The sequence below is a fragment of the Phyllostomus hastatus genome, unplaced genomic scaffold (assembly GCF_019186645.2).
Source record: "Phyllostomus hastatus isolate PE091 unplaced genomic scaffold, TTU_PhHast_1.1 phas_scaffold_78, whole genome shotgun sequence".
Lineage (NCBI taxonomy): Eukaryota > Metazoa > Chordata > Mammalia > Chiroptera > Phyllostomidae > Phyllostomus > Phyllostomus hastatus.
In genome coordinates, this window is record NW_025334041.1 from 114967258 (window position 1) to 114980571 (window position 13314).

Sequence of the window (13314 nt, forward strand, 5' to 3'; positions counted from 1 at the left end):
AAGTCACACGGAGGGGTTGAGATAGCTGTGCTTTTGAACTCTGCCACTAACTAGAAGGGTGAACTTGAGTAACTCACTTCACTTTTTAGGGCCTCAGTTTCCTTTTCTGTCAGAAAGAGGAGTTCAAATCAGTAATTTTTTAAGACACACGGGTGGTTCCAAGCCTCTTTGAGCCTCTGTTGAATTCATATTATTCTCAACAATTTAAAATGTGTCTTGCTCTTTACTTGAAATTCAGTACAAAGCTAAAGGAAAATGAGACCCATACTGAGCCCCATCATACTTGGAATGAGTGCAGTGTTTGAGGTCGGACAGCAATGCTTCTGTGGTTTACATCCTCCTGTTTATATGGACAAGTTATTGTTGGTTGTCTAACAGCAACCAGACCTTCCAAATAGACCCTAATTTTGATCAGTCTACTCTTTCCCGAAGCAGCCCATATAACTGAGATGGAGCTGTTTCCATCTCTAGGTCCAAGAGTGAGTTCTGATTCCCATCATCATAATTCCAGCCCTCTGGTTTGTGATTGGTTCAGAAACACAGAGTTAAGCCAATCAGTACATTGTATTCCTCTGGCAACTGTTACTGATCCAGGAGTGGGCATGTTACTTGAGATGGTCCAGTCTGTCTTTAAAAAAAAAAAGGTCTTTAATTCTATAGGGAGAGGGTTGAGGAGAGTTTTCTCTGTCCCTACCTTTCATGAAAAAGAAAGCATACTTTTCTGCAGGTAGCCCAATCAAGAGGGAAACCAGTCTGATGAAACAAAACAAAAACCGATACCCAGAGGAAGGCAGAGCAACTGAGGCAGAGCTCTGATCAGACCATGCCTGAAGCAGCCCTGCCTCTGGACTTCCAGGTATGTGGAAGATGATCCATTTCCTTATTGTTTAAGCAATTTCAAGAGTCTTAAAAAACAGCTGAAATTGTCCTTACTGATACAGCAGAGTATACTCTTACTAGAAAATCTTTTCATAAGGATGAAATGCTGCTTTTTGTTCAGTATGGAAAAATATTATTATAATGGCCTGGAAATAAACATGACAGAAAGTTTGATTTGGGAAATGATCATTTAAATATTTAAATACTTTTATTCTTGACCAATCAGCGATAAATCTACAGAAGATCTATACGAGGCCCCTTCCCTTGCACCTCCTGCGGAGTTGACCACAGTACCGTAAATAGAGCAGGCGTTCCATGACTCCATCGGAGGGAGGAAGGATAGGAGAGACTTCTGTCTCATTTGCCTTATACCCTGTGCATATCACAGTGCCTATCACACAGGAAGCACCAAAGACACACTTGTTGAGCATTTACAACTACACTCTGCACTGGTGATGGAGGGGTTCCTACTAGGACCCTTGTTACCACCTCCAACCCGTTTTCCGGGGGCGTGTCTACTCCCTTCCTACTCTGCCCACCACGTGTAAGCTCCCATCATCTCAGAAGACAGCTTCCCCTCTGAGTGACACTTGTGAAGCGCATCCTACCCTGAAACAGTTTACAAGGGAACTTTTTACTTGGGATTACGATCAGATCCACTGTACCTTTGTAACTTCTGAAGAAAGGTGAGAATGGGTCTCTTTGAGGCGCGAAATGGAACTGTGACTGAGGCCCCCCACCACTGCCATCAGGGTGTTAAAATTTTTGAGCTGAAGGAGCTTCTACAATAAAAAAAAATGTTAACATCAATACTTTGTAACAATTTTTGAATTATTCTGAGCTTTCTGAAAGTACTAAATGTATATGCAATTTAATAACAAGGAGGACCTAGGAAAAATAATATCAGTTTAAGTGAAATGCAAATAAAATCAACTAGAAAAACATATCAATCATTTCACAAAAAAATAGCTACATTAAGTGCTTTTAGGTATGCCAACTAAAAGCAATCTTCTTGCATGAGAGAAGTATTTGTGCATTAGACATTTATGAGTAGTTTAATTGTCCTTTATATTATGAACCACAAATTTCCTCAATGACCTTTTTCAGTGGAGGGAGTGAATATCTAAAAAAAAGTTGAAGAACTCCGGTCTAATACATACCTTGGCGACATTGATAAACTTTGTGATGACTTCTGCCCTTTGCTGGGGGGTTGGTTTGCTAAGAACCATCAACTGGACCCACTTAGAGATTCCATTGAATAAAGCAATAGATCTCTCCAAGGTTGGGTTATTCTCCAGGCAGCCATGGATGACATAGCTTTGGTAATCGGTGAACTAGTGAAAGAAGGTTCAGAGAGTCTGAATTATAATGAAGCAATTGCAAAATCAGAAATCAGAATGTTGCACGAAAGAGGTGAGATATTGTTTTATCGCAGCATAACAATTTCTTCATTTCATATTTTAATGGCATCTTATAAGTTTAAATGTACCTCTAGCATGTTCTTTTGCTGCATTTTACTCCTCAACACAGACACACTTATTACACAAGGCAGTGTTGGTGGGGCGAGGAAGGGGTAAGACTCCAAGACACATTCCACTGAACCCTAAGTTGCTGGATGACAATATCCACCTAGGGCATTGGCGAAATGGTGGTTTCTGGGAAGACCCCAGACCTAAAGGGTCAGTCAGTATCTCCAGAGGAAGAACCACGACTGGTGATTCCAATGGTGAGGCAAGTTTCAGATACAATGGCATACATTAAAAAGGAAATGAGTATGAATATAATGATTCCACATTTATCAAGTTGTTTTAAAAAATAGTCATTGAAGTGAGACAGCTCTTTAGTAAACAGATACACCTTCAGGAAGTCAGCACAGATGTCATCAAATACTTAATGAGCTTCCATCTTATCGCCTGCTGTGGGGAGTCAGTAAGGGCCCCCCAAGTAGGATTACTTAGTGAAAAGAATCCGTCTTTGAGAACCTCAGGTTCTTCTTTGCGAGGAATAATGTAATCCATTCCCTGGCATCTTGGAAAAGAAGGAGCAGTGACAGCCCCAGCTCTTGGAGAGCGAAAGGCAAAGGCTGCTTGTGGACCATTGTGGAAAGATGGTCATCACAAGTGGGTGGTGAGTAGGTAGCGAGTAAGGGAGCACAGTCAGAAGGAAGAAGAGGGATTGGAGAAGGAATGCTATCGAGACACAATAGGAAAGAAAATTTAACTCAGATTCTCCATCCCTGGGAACAAACATGCTAATGTTGAGATTCCCCTGAAAGCCTGCAATTCCTATTTTCAACCTCCACCCATAAGTAGGCATTTATACACATCCCAGCCTAAATAAATGTTTCTTCCCCCCCAAACAAAGCACCTAGCAAAACATGTTCACTTGGGAGAGGTCAACGGAGCTAAATAAACCTTGAATGGTTAAATCTCCACTGCGTATTCAGAAAATCATGCTTTAATCCTATGAAAGGGGCCATTGAAAATATAGCAACAGAAATGTAGCTCCTGAGCCATACTATAAAGACAGGATAATATTTATTTTTGGTTGAAAGGGATTGTCCCGTGAATTAAGGGCACTTTTCCAATGGAGCACAGTGACAGAGGCTGCCAACACTTTAGAGCATGAAAACGCGGCTCTTGGGAAAGTTGGCGTGGTGGTTGTTATCCTTGGAAGAATAAATGTCAAATTTCTTACTGAGATCCTTCTGAAAGATTTATGCTCCAGAAAAGTGAGGTGCTCAGCCAATTCAATGGGCTCCAGATGGTCAAACAGCAGACAGGCTTTTCCCTTCTTGGATACTTTTTTCCTCTGTGTGACTCTTCTCATCCAATCATAGGAAGGTCTATAAACGAACAGGGAGTCTGGTCAGTTTGCCGAAAGCTCGTTTCACTCAATGCAAGTTATTAACCTACTGACTTTGTAACTCTTGGCCTGCCTCCAGGGGCTTGCGCTAAATATACGCCCTGTCCTGCATATTTGAAGAGAAAACCACTGACCCATCGCCAATAGAACATAAACTTCAGGTTGTTTTTCCAGACAGGGTGGGTTTGCACTGGTCCATTTAGAATCCCTTACTTGGTCATTCTTGTGGCCAGTAAGATTTGGGTCATAAGGAAGAGGTCAGGGATAGGTATATAAACTTGAGAGTTTATCAATGTATAGATAGTGATTTAAGGTACATGGGAACCACTAGAAACTGGTGGTTCTCCTACTTCAGCAAGAAATGGATAATCTGAAAATTCTGTTATAAATACAGAGGCCTAGACCTCACTTCTAGTGATTCTGATTTACTGGGAATGAACCTGAATAATCTGTACTTTTAGCTACATCACTAGTGATTCCTGGATCACTCACTGTTAATCACTCCTGAAGAACTATTCTAGAAAAATTGGCTAGAGTAAGAATGCCTAGGACACAAGAGCATGTATTTGCATGATGGAAACTTATACTCAGGGTCATTAAATAGTTTTCTCTGCGCAAAGTTAACTGGATGATATAAAATGCTAGCCTAATTAGCACCATGTTCCTAAAAACTGAGCTAACCAGTTCATGGCACAACTATGATCAACATTTATACATCCTCAGGATGGCCTCAGATGCCCATGGGACAGGGCTTCTTGAACTTGAATGAGCTTATGAGTCATCTGGAGATCTTATTAAAATGCAGTTTCCAATTCAGCGGGCGTAGGGTGGGGCCCGAGAGTCCGAATTTCTGCTGAGCCCCCAGGTGATGCCGTGCTGCCGATCCACAGCCCACAGTGAGTGACAGGGCATAGGAAACATGAACTAGATTTTAGTAAATACTGATATCCTGAGCATCTGTTATGTGCCAAAGGCTTTCACATGCTATCTTATGTGCTTACTGGATGCTCTGATAACCCTGTGAGAAAGCTACTATCCTCACTTTACAAATAAACTGAAGCCTGGTGAGATGGACTTATGTGTGATGGTGCTCACTGCAGCAAGACTTTCTCCAAGAAGCACCGCTTGATGCTGACATAGTATGGATGGAGGTCTAGCGGGGTCGTCACCACTCCCTCCCCCAAACAGCAGACTCATGGTGTTTGAAGCTTGAGCCACTCTTACATGCTGGAAATGTCGATGAGGCTGACATGTTTCTCGTATCCTAGTTGGCTAGCTACTTCTCGGAATTCTTCAGTCATACGGATCAACCCAAGGTCCAAATTGAACTCCGCAGGAAATTTGAGAATCCAGTACCTGAAAGGCATCAAATAGTGTTGACGGCCTGATTTTAAGATGAACCTCTCTGTAAACTATAGTGTCACTTCAAAGATTAAATTTAACAAACAAGCCAGGACCCTGCCCCCAGTTAGCAATCTCCCATCCCCCACCCATCACATCGAGTCTCACTCTTTCCCTTCAGTCAAGGACCCACGTCCACTCCCACACTGAGCCCCTTTCCCACTCTCTCCGGAAGGAAACCCTTCTTTCAACTCATGGCATGTAGCTGGGAATGTGTATGGTGAGAAGGTGGAACAAAAGAATTTACTCTAACAGCTGGTTTCATTCCCTAATCACGCTGACCACTGCTTGAGAGCTCTAGTCCCAAGGAAAGAGAAATGCTACTCCCAGGAACGGAGGAAAGCACGTGTTAGCAAAACTGATAAAATGGAATCTGAACTCGTTCTACTGTCAAACCGGGTCTGCTGCTTGGGGGAAAGGAAAGCGGCAACCATTCCAGAAACAGAAAGTACCAGAAAATTAAATGTGTAAGTATACTTACCTCATGAAGTAGGAGATCTTTAATCGAAATTCATCACAGCTTTCTCCACTGGCATTTCGATACGTACACTAGTTAAAGGAAAAATCCTTGCACTTGGTTTCCTCCACCTTTACCTGAGGCTGTTTGATCAGTGCGGATGAATTTCCGATAAGAGGACCATAGCGGGGACACTGGGTTATGTGGGCGTGTGAATGGGGAGAGGAGTGGGTTCTCGTGACGTCCACACTGAATAATTGACTGCCCTGGGCTGTCCTGTTTTGGTCGGGAAGAGAAGCCACTTATAAAATTTTTGACCTTCCTGAGCACTTACCAAGTATTGACTGTCAGCTGTAATTACAAATACACTACCAGCTAGAGATAATTTAAAATTGGTAGTGCAAAGAGGCACCATTTTAGCCAAACATCTTTTTGTATTTAGAATGAATGCCTTATATATGTGCTCTAATTTCTTTAGTATTTGAAAAAGTCATTTGCTGGTATATTAATACAAAGGGTGTGTTGCAATTTATTCTCATCTATTTTATTCTTTTCAACAAATAGGTACTGAGCTCCTGCTATAGGCCAGGCACCCTGGGTCCGCAGTAGCAAATGATCTAAAGGGAGGAGAATCTAAAGAAACCTCAATTCACAGGCAATTTAATATTATACAATCTGTACTTTCAGATATTATACCTTGCCTGTCTAAATATCCACTTTAATTTGTGTTTCATATTGTCAGCGGACATACTAATGATGAGAATGCAGCTTGGGGCACATTCTTTGGACAGTGTTTGGACCCTGAGGAGGGACCAGACTGAGTCAGTTCCATCCATCCTTCCCTGTGCACTACCCTCAATAGTGGGACCCGTGGGACCCCGGGACCACTGGGAAACAGGATCTGGCTCCCTTCCAGGGACCTGTGTTCAGGGTGACTGTCCCCTTGCCATCTCTGCCATCCCCTTCTGTCCAGAGGTTGTGGGAGGGTGGAGGGAAGCAGTAGAAAGCAGGGGAAGCTTGAAGTGAGCAGGGGGAAGCCCTACTTGGCCCCAATGACACCCCATGGGCCCAGCCCCTCTCCACCTCTCCTACCCTGTACAGCTTCTCACTCATCTTCGGGGTCCCAGGGCTTGAAGCAGGCAGAGCCTGCAGGAGCCAACGTTAGCGACTATATAGTAAACATTAGATGCTGGGCAATGAAGCCTCATAACAAATGTGATACTATTTTCCATTTTCAGTCATTTGGCTTTCAACCACCTTTTAGGACCGCATTATGTACAACGTTGATGAACTGCTAAAAGCCCATATAGAATGGGGTTTTTAACTTTTCTCTCTTATGTCAGAAGGAAATCTAAAATTAACATCAATCCACAAATTATAATAAATCTGCTGGAATGTTCTCTGTGTCTTGCCAGTTAAGGGAAGATATAAAAACTTAGGTGGTGTTTGTACCTGAGCCAGATCATATTATTTTGGCTGGCATTTCTAAATGTCTAAATCACATCCTCCAGGCCCACCATTTTGCCATTCTCAAAGGAATGAATTAGGCCCTGAATTGGTGCTAAATCTTCTTTTATTGTGCTAACAGCAGAAATGTTTAGGACAGGTTAGAGACACTCAGCCCGCGGCCCCTGATTCATTTTAATGTAGTGATTACTTTTAAGTAGAGTGAAAACATCCAGATGGATAGTCAGCTATTTGGCCCATCACCCAGATGGTTTGTCTAGATATCTAAATATATTTATAAAACAGTTGGATAACTGAAGGAAGATTATTTATTCATCTCAATTTACTGGCTTTGGTTAGATACTCTATCTGCATAAACATAGAACTTGATTTATGACTGTAAAAATCACACAGTAGTTGAAAAGATATATGCAGAGAAGTTTTTCTGCCAGTTCAGTGGAAGATAAATACCATCGGTGCATCAGTAGAACTATTCTTGGCAAACAGCTGTTATTCAGCTCTCCATTGTCATCTGTTAAAATATAAAATAAAATGAGGGATGAGGAAGGAACAGTACTTTTCTCTTTTTCTAATATCAGTAGAGAGACATTAGTGTTAAAAATTTCTCATAGACTCTATTATCATTCTCCTCCTATTTCTGCTGGTATTTTCTTGCAACTTAAGTGGGTAGGTTTCACCCTTCCTCTGGATTAAGGTTGCCAGAATTTAGCAAATAAAAATCCAGGACCCTTAGTTCAATTTGAATTAAGGTAGACAACAAATAATTTTCTAGTGTAAGTATATTCCATGCATTATTTAAGACACACTTATACTAAAAATGTGGTTTATCTGAAACTCAAATTTGACTGATCATCCTGTATTCTACCTGGCAACCCTATTCTGGTTTAACCCTTCCTATAAAACCAGTTCAACACACAACTCCTGTGTAACTCTGTGTGTGCAAGAAATAATCCAAAATGCTGAGGTGGAAACATAAATAACAGAAGCAGATAGCTGTAAAGTCTATACCCTAGTAGGAGATATAAGACATACATGCAAATATAGAATGCAGCAGATTGTGCAACCCACACTTGTCTAAGCCAAAGACCAAGAAATGATCACAGCAGCATATACCGTGTGCCATAAGAAAGTTACAAAGGACTGTGGAAGGGTGGAGGGAACATTCATGGTGGGGGAGATTAGGAATGGCATTATGAACATTGGAGACGACATCTGAGATGAACCCTGAAGCAGAAGTTCAGTGAATGGGTGTGATAAAGGCATGCAGGTAGAAAGATGCAGGGAATGTTCCAGAAACATTAAGTGGACAGTCTAGCTAGTGTATTAGTTGTGGGCAGTAAAGGGAAGGAAATGAAGAGAGCACTGGTACTGGGGAGACAGATTGGGTCAATCAAAAAGGTCTTAAATAACACCAAGATATGAAGACTGAATTCTGTTCTACAGCAACACTTGGCTTTGAATAAAAGGGAGTGATAATAACAAGACATATGGAGAGGAAAAAAGGATCATACCGAACATCTCAATGCAAGTGCTCAGCAGTTCGTCTAAGGTTGCTGCTTTCCCGAGTCCACTGGACCCCATGGTTGCTCAGCCGTTGTCAAAGAACTAGGAACATTGTCAGCATCAGACGGACCATCTCCATAACCATGCAAGTTGGTGATGCTTGTTCCCAGTGGTGGTCTCTGTCCTTAGTTATACTTCAAGACTCTAAAAAAAAAAACAAGAAGAGAAAGTTATCAGACTAGAGTACAGACCCCATTAAAGCATCACATTCCTGTCCAAGAATGATAATGGCTTTCATTGACTATATCATCCTACAAGAAAAGTATCAAGGTGACAGAGACTGCATCAACCCCTGTGATGGCTTGTGGAGCTGTCCCTTGTCATGTAAGGGGCTCTGAGCCCACAGGGATGTTCTCTGTTACACACCATCCCATTTTGTGGCTGAAAATTTTTGGAAATATTTTCTTCATGTTTTTAAGTGATAAAACATCTAAGGATATCATAAACAATATTTGGATTAATATTATTATGGGCATATAGAGGAAGATAAATTTTAAAGGGCAAATATATTTATGACCATTTTCTTCTGTGATCATATAAATGTTCAAAATATCATTAAAAAATCTTATTTGCCTAAGTTCTCCAATAGGGATGCTATTATATTTTTCTTTTTAAAATAATTTCTTAAAAGATTTTATTTATATATATTTTAGGGAGAGAGGGAAAGGGAGGGAGAAAGAGAGGGAGAGAAACATCAATGTGTGGTTGCCCACTGGGGACCTGGCCTGCAACTCAGGCATGTGCCCTGACTGGGAATGGAACAGGTGACCCTTTGGTTTGAAGGCCAGAACTCAATCCACTGAGCCACACCAGCCAGGGCTATATTTTTCTTCATTTTAATTAAAAATTTCTATTACAGTTGACATATAATATCGCATTGGTTTCAGGTGCATAACGCAGTGATTAGACCTTTATGTACCTTAGAAAGTGATCACCCTGGTAAGTCTAGTGCCCATCTAGAACCACACATAGTTATTTTAATTGCACTGACTATATTCTTTTTGCTGTACTTTACATCCCCATGATTGTTTTTATAACTGGCAATTTTTACATCTTAATCCCTTTCCCTTTTTCATCCACTCACCCAAACTGCCTCCCATCTGGCAACCAACACAAATATTCTCTGTATCTGTGAGTTTGGTTCTGTTTTGTTGGTTCATTTATTTTGTTTTTTAGATCGTACATATGAGTGAAATCATATGGTATTTGTCTTTCTCTTTCTGATTTATTTCACTTTGCATAATACCCTCTAGGTCTATCCATGTTGTCACAAATGGCAACATTTCATTCTTTTTTATGGCTGAGTAATATTTCATCAACACTGTTATTATTAGTAGGAAAATATTAACAATCTATTAAGCATCCACATTACATCCTAGGCATCATACTGAATACTTTACATATATTATCCAATTTGAATGTTATTACTGTGCGGTAGTAATTGTTATTCCAGTTTACAAATGGGGTCATGGGATTCACAGAGATTCAGCAACTTGTCCAAAATCATACAATTATCATTAGGGCCTAGAATTAGGACTCTATTATAAAACCAAGTTTTTTCCCTTTTATTATTTGCCCCAGTATAGTTATCATAAGATCTCATAATTCCCCCACCCAATCTGATGTGAAAATATCACTCTTCCACACCATCTCAGACAGAGGATATAAATCAGATTATCTGTCACAGAGATAGAAGAAAAGTGGCAATGACAGCTGTCTCATTGTACAGCACTGTCATAGGGGAAACGGGATTGGAAACAGCCTCTCAGAGTTGCTTATCCTGAAAATATCTCTGTTGGGGACATACCCTCACTGTATTTTACAGAGTGAGTCCTTGATGCCAGGTCCATATAGGGCTTGGAAAAGTCCAGAGGTCCATCATGATGCAAGGTAGTTACCCACTTTGGACAGTTTAGTAGGTAACTATGGCCATTTGGGAGTCATCTCATAAACTTTTTGAAGTTAATGCCTACTTTACTCTCAAAATTTATTTATTCAGTTGGTCATCATTGAGTACTTGATGTGTACAAGGCCCTGGGCTGGGCACTGGGGCTCCTAGGATGAACAAATCATTGTCTCATTCTTGCCCTCAGGGGGCTCATGGCCAACCTCAGTCAGCGAACACGTGTGTGAATAGAAAAGAAACTAATGTCCATGTGTACGGTTGTATTAACTCAATGGCACCACTGAAGTGCGGTGTTTGAGTCTGCTCACCAGGCATATAACCCCAGAGGAAACTTGTTTGCTGTGTGCCATTTCTGTGTGAGAACCACATTCTAGAGCTGAAGGTCCCACTCAGAGCATAGAAAGCAGGGCTATTTCACATGTGCAATGAAAATAACAAAAACACTGGGTCAATATGCTCCCACTTCTGCCGCCCAAAGGGTTTGCGAAAGCGGAATATTCAAGTTGTGTGGAACCCGCTCCTGCACTTCTTAACCACGTGACCTTACCGGCAAGGCCTTTCCCGACCGCCCTATTTGAAACAGCACCTCTTTCTCCACTCCCACCTCCAGCGTGGCATGCCCTACCTCACTTCCCGGGTTCATTTTCCCTCTTCACACACATCTGCATTTGAAATATTATATATTTTACTTGTTTGTTTGTTTTAAAATTTCTGTAGCAGTATAAACAAGAGCTCCATGAACTCCGGGATTTTCGTGTTGTTTCTCTGGTATATTCCCCAACTCTTTAAGATTTTGCCTCTGACATGGAACATACTCAAAAGGGCATTCGCTCAATCTGTGAATGAATAGATGAATAGATAAAGAAATTAATTTAAAAATTGTAAAAAGGTTGTTTTTGAATATGTGTATGTTTGTTTGAATGTGGACTATAAATTTTAAGAGGCTGTGTTTTAGTTTGTTTATTAACTTAAGTCAGTTTTTAGTAAACATCACTAGGATGGAAGTCTCTTCCAGCTTCGCGGACTTTCTAGGATCTGCCTGTATTTACAGCGAGAGCTCGGTGCCTCTCCCAGGGCATTCTGGGGCAGCACTTCTCCGATTTCTCTAGTGCGAATCCTGTCAGTCCCACGAAAAGTCAAGACAGGACAATTGACGGGTTGGATTACCTTTGTGCACATACACACACTTTTTATCTCGGTAACTCTTGTCATAGCATAGTACAGGTAGCCTAGATGAACTAAACTAGTTTCTCAGGTGAAATCCAAAATTATTCAGCCAAACTGTGTAAGAAGGTGTTGACCTTCCACGAGGGATTAGAAGAAGCCTGGCACCAAAACCCCGTCACGGCGTCTGGAGTTATATTCGTGGTCTGCAAAGAAGCCAGCATGGGGTGGGGGGGGGGCGGGGGGAGCCAGGTGGGCGGGGCTATCCCATTACCGTCTGTTTCTGTAATCAGTAGCTGCGTTTGTGTCCCGCTTAGCATCCTCTCACCGGCACTTTTACCTGAGATCCTATTTCACATACGTGGATACTATTCTCTGCAACTGCTTTTTCGAAAGTAAAGCGTCTTTATTGTAAAAGCAATATACATTCATCATTTAAAGCAGACAGTAAGAAGCAAAAGGAAAATAAGAAGTCATCCATTCTCTCACCGCCAAAAGATAACTCTTGTTTACACCATGACATGTTTCTGTTAGTTTTTCTAGGCATATCTGTGTTGTGGAGTTTCTTACATAATCTATTATAGTTTAAAGAGACACCTACCTATTGGTTTCACACAGACTTCCAGGTCAGTAAAAATTTTAAGGGCATTTGTCATCAGTGGAAATTGCATTGGGAACACAGTCTGTGGTACTGGCTTATCCAACTTAAATAGTAAGTACTTTGGGGAACCTGATAAAAGAACAGAAAAAAAAATCCCCAAAGTTAAATAATAGAATCCACCTTGTGTTAAAACATTTCCAAAGAACGTGAATTATAGGTGGTTTTTGAGGTTTTTGTCTGAACTTTACCCATAAAATTAATTAAATGAGGAAACAGTCAAAATAGTTACTTGGTGACTTGATTATTTAGAAAGTCAAGCAATTTTTTAAAAAATTCGGTCTATTAAAAGCCTACACATGTTGCAAACCCAAAATTTATATGCACAGCATAAAATATTATTTTAGTCCAAATAGACTTATATCAGTGGACTGCTGATTAAGAGTTTCCGCACACTGACTTCGGGATGTTAGTAAATCTCAGACAGTTTCTCATGGTGACCCTCCAACCTCTGACCCTAAATCACTCCTGACTGTCTCAACGTGAATGTCAATGTTATTTTAGTCCAAGTTGTTTAGTCTCGCAATAGTTTAGGACTGACTTCAGTGTTGATAGGTACTCTCTTGCTACAATGAAAATTATTGCTCCTTCTCAGCATAGACTTTTTCTCACAAGTCTGGAAAGGACACAATAAGCCAAAATTTCCCTGGGGCTTGAATAATAAAGATGTTCTCACTTCAAGAGGGCAAAAGAGTTCTGTTGGGTGTGATTTCCAAAGGCCATGATGTGTTCATGCAGCAAAAAGACTTTCATTAACATGACTGGTGAAGACTCTATCTTCAAAAAAAAATTCTTTAAGGTTACCTAGGACAATAAGGACTGTGCTCCCAATTTCAGAAATAGTGAAAAGGTGCCAATTCCATGCAACTATCTATTAAAAGGTACAAATTAGCACCCCAGGCTCTTGATTCAGAATGTTTAGGGCTCTAAAAAAATTGCATTTCAACCTTAAGA

At 40.8% G+C, this 13314-nt stretch overlaps 1 protein-coding gene across 12 annotated transcripts in view; it reads right to left on the minus strand.

Moving 5' to 3' along the window:
* Positions 1-13314, minus strand: part of RASGRP3 (RAS guanyl releasing protein 3) — a 102749-nt gene that overhangs the window by 32020 nt on the left and 57415 nt on the right. For 8 of the 12 annotated variants that reach the window (XM_045827828.1, XM_045827826.1, XM_045827829.1 and 5 more), the window contains 8 exons: positions 12304-12432; positions 8581-8776; positions 7478-7580; positions 5627-5689; positions 4969-5100; positions 3577-3724; positions 2040-2213; positions 1545-1661 (listed from right to left, as the gene is read on the minus strand). In XM_045827828.1, the coding sequence (XP_045683784.1) occupies positions 1545-1661; positions 2040-2213; positions 3577-3724; positions 4969-5100; positions 5627-5689; positions 7478-7580; positions 8581-8650 (807 nt within the window). In that variant the 5' untranslated portion in view covers positions 8651-8776; positions 12304-12432. The remainder of the gene's footprint in view (positions 1-1544; positions 1662-2039; positions 2214-3576; positions 3725-4968; positions 5101-5626; positions 5690-7477; positions 7581-8580; positions 8777-12303; positions 12433-13314) is intronic. The other 4 variants (XM_045827832.1, XM_045827831.1, XM_045827833.1 and 1 more) reach the window with 1 other exon arrangement.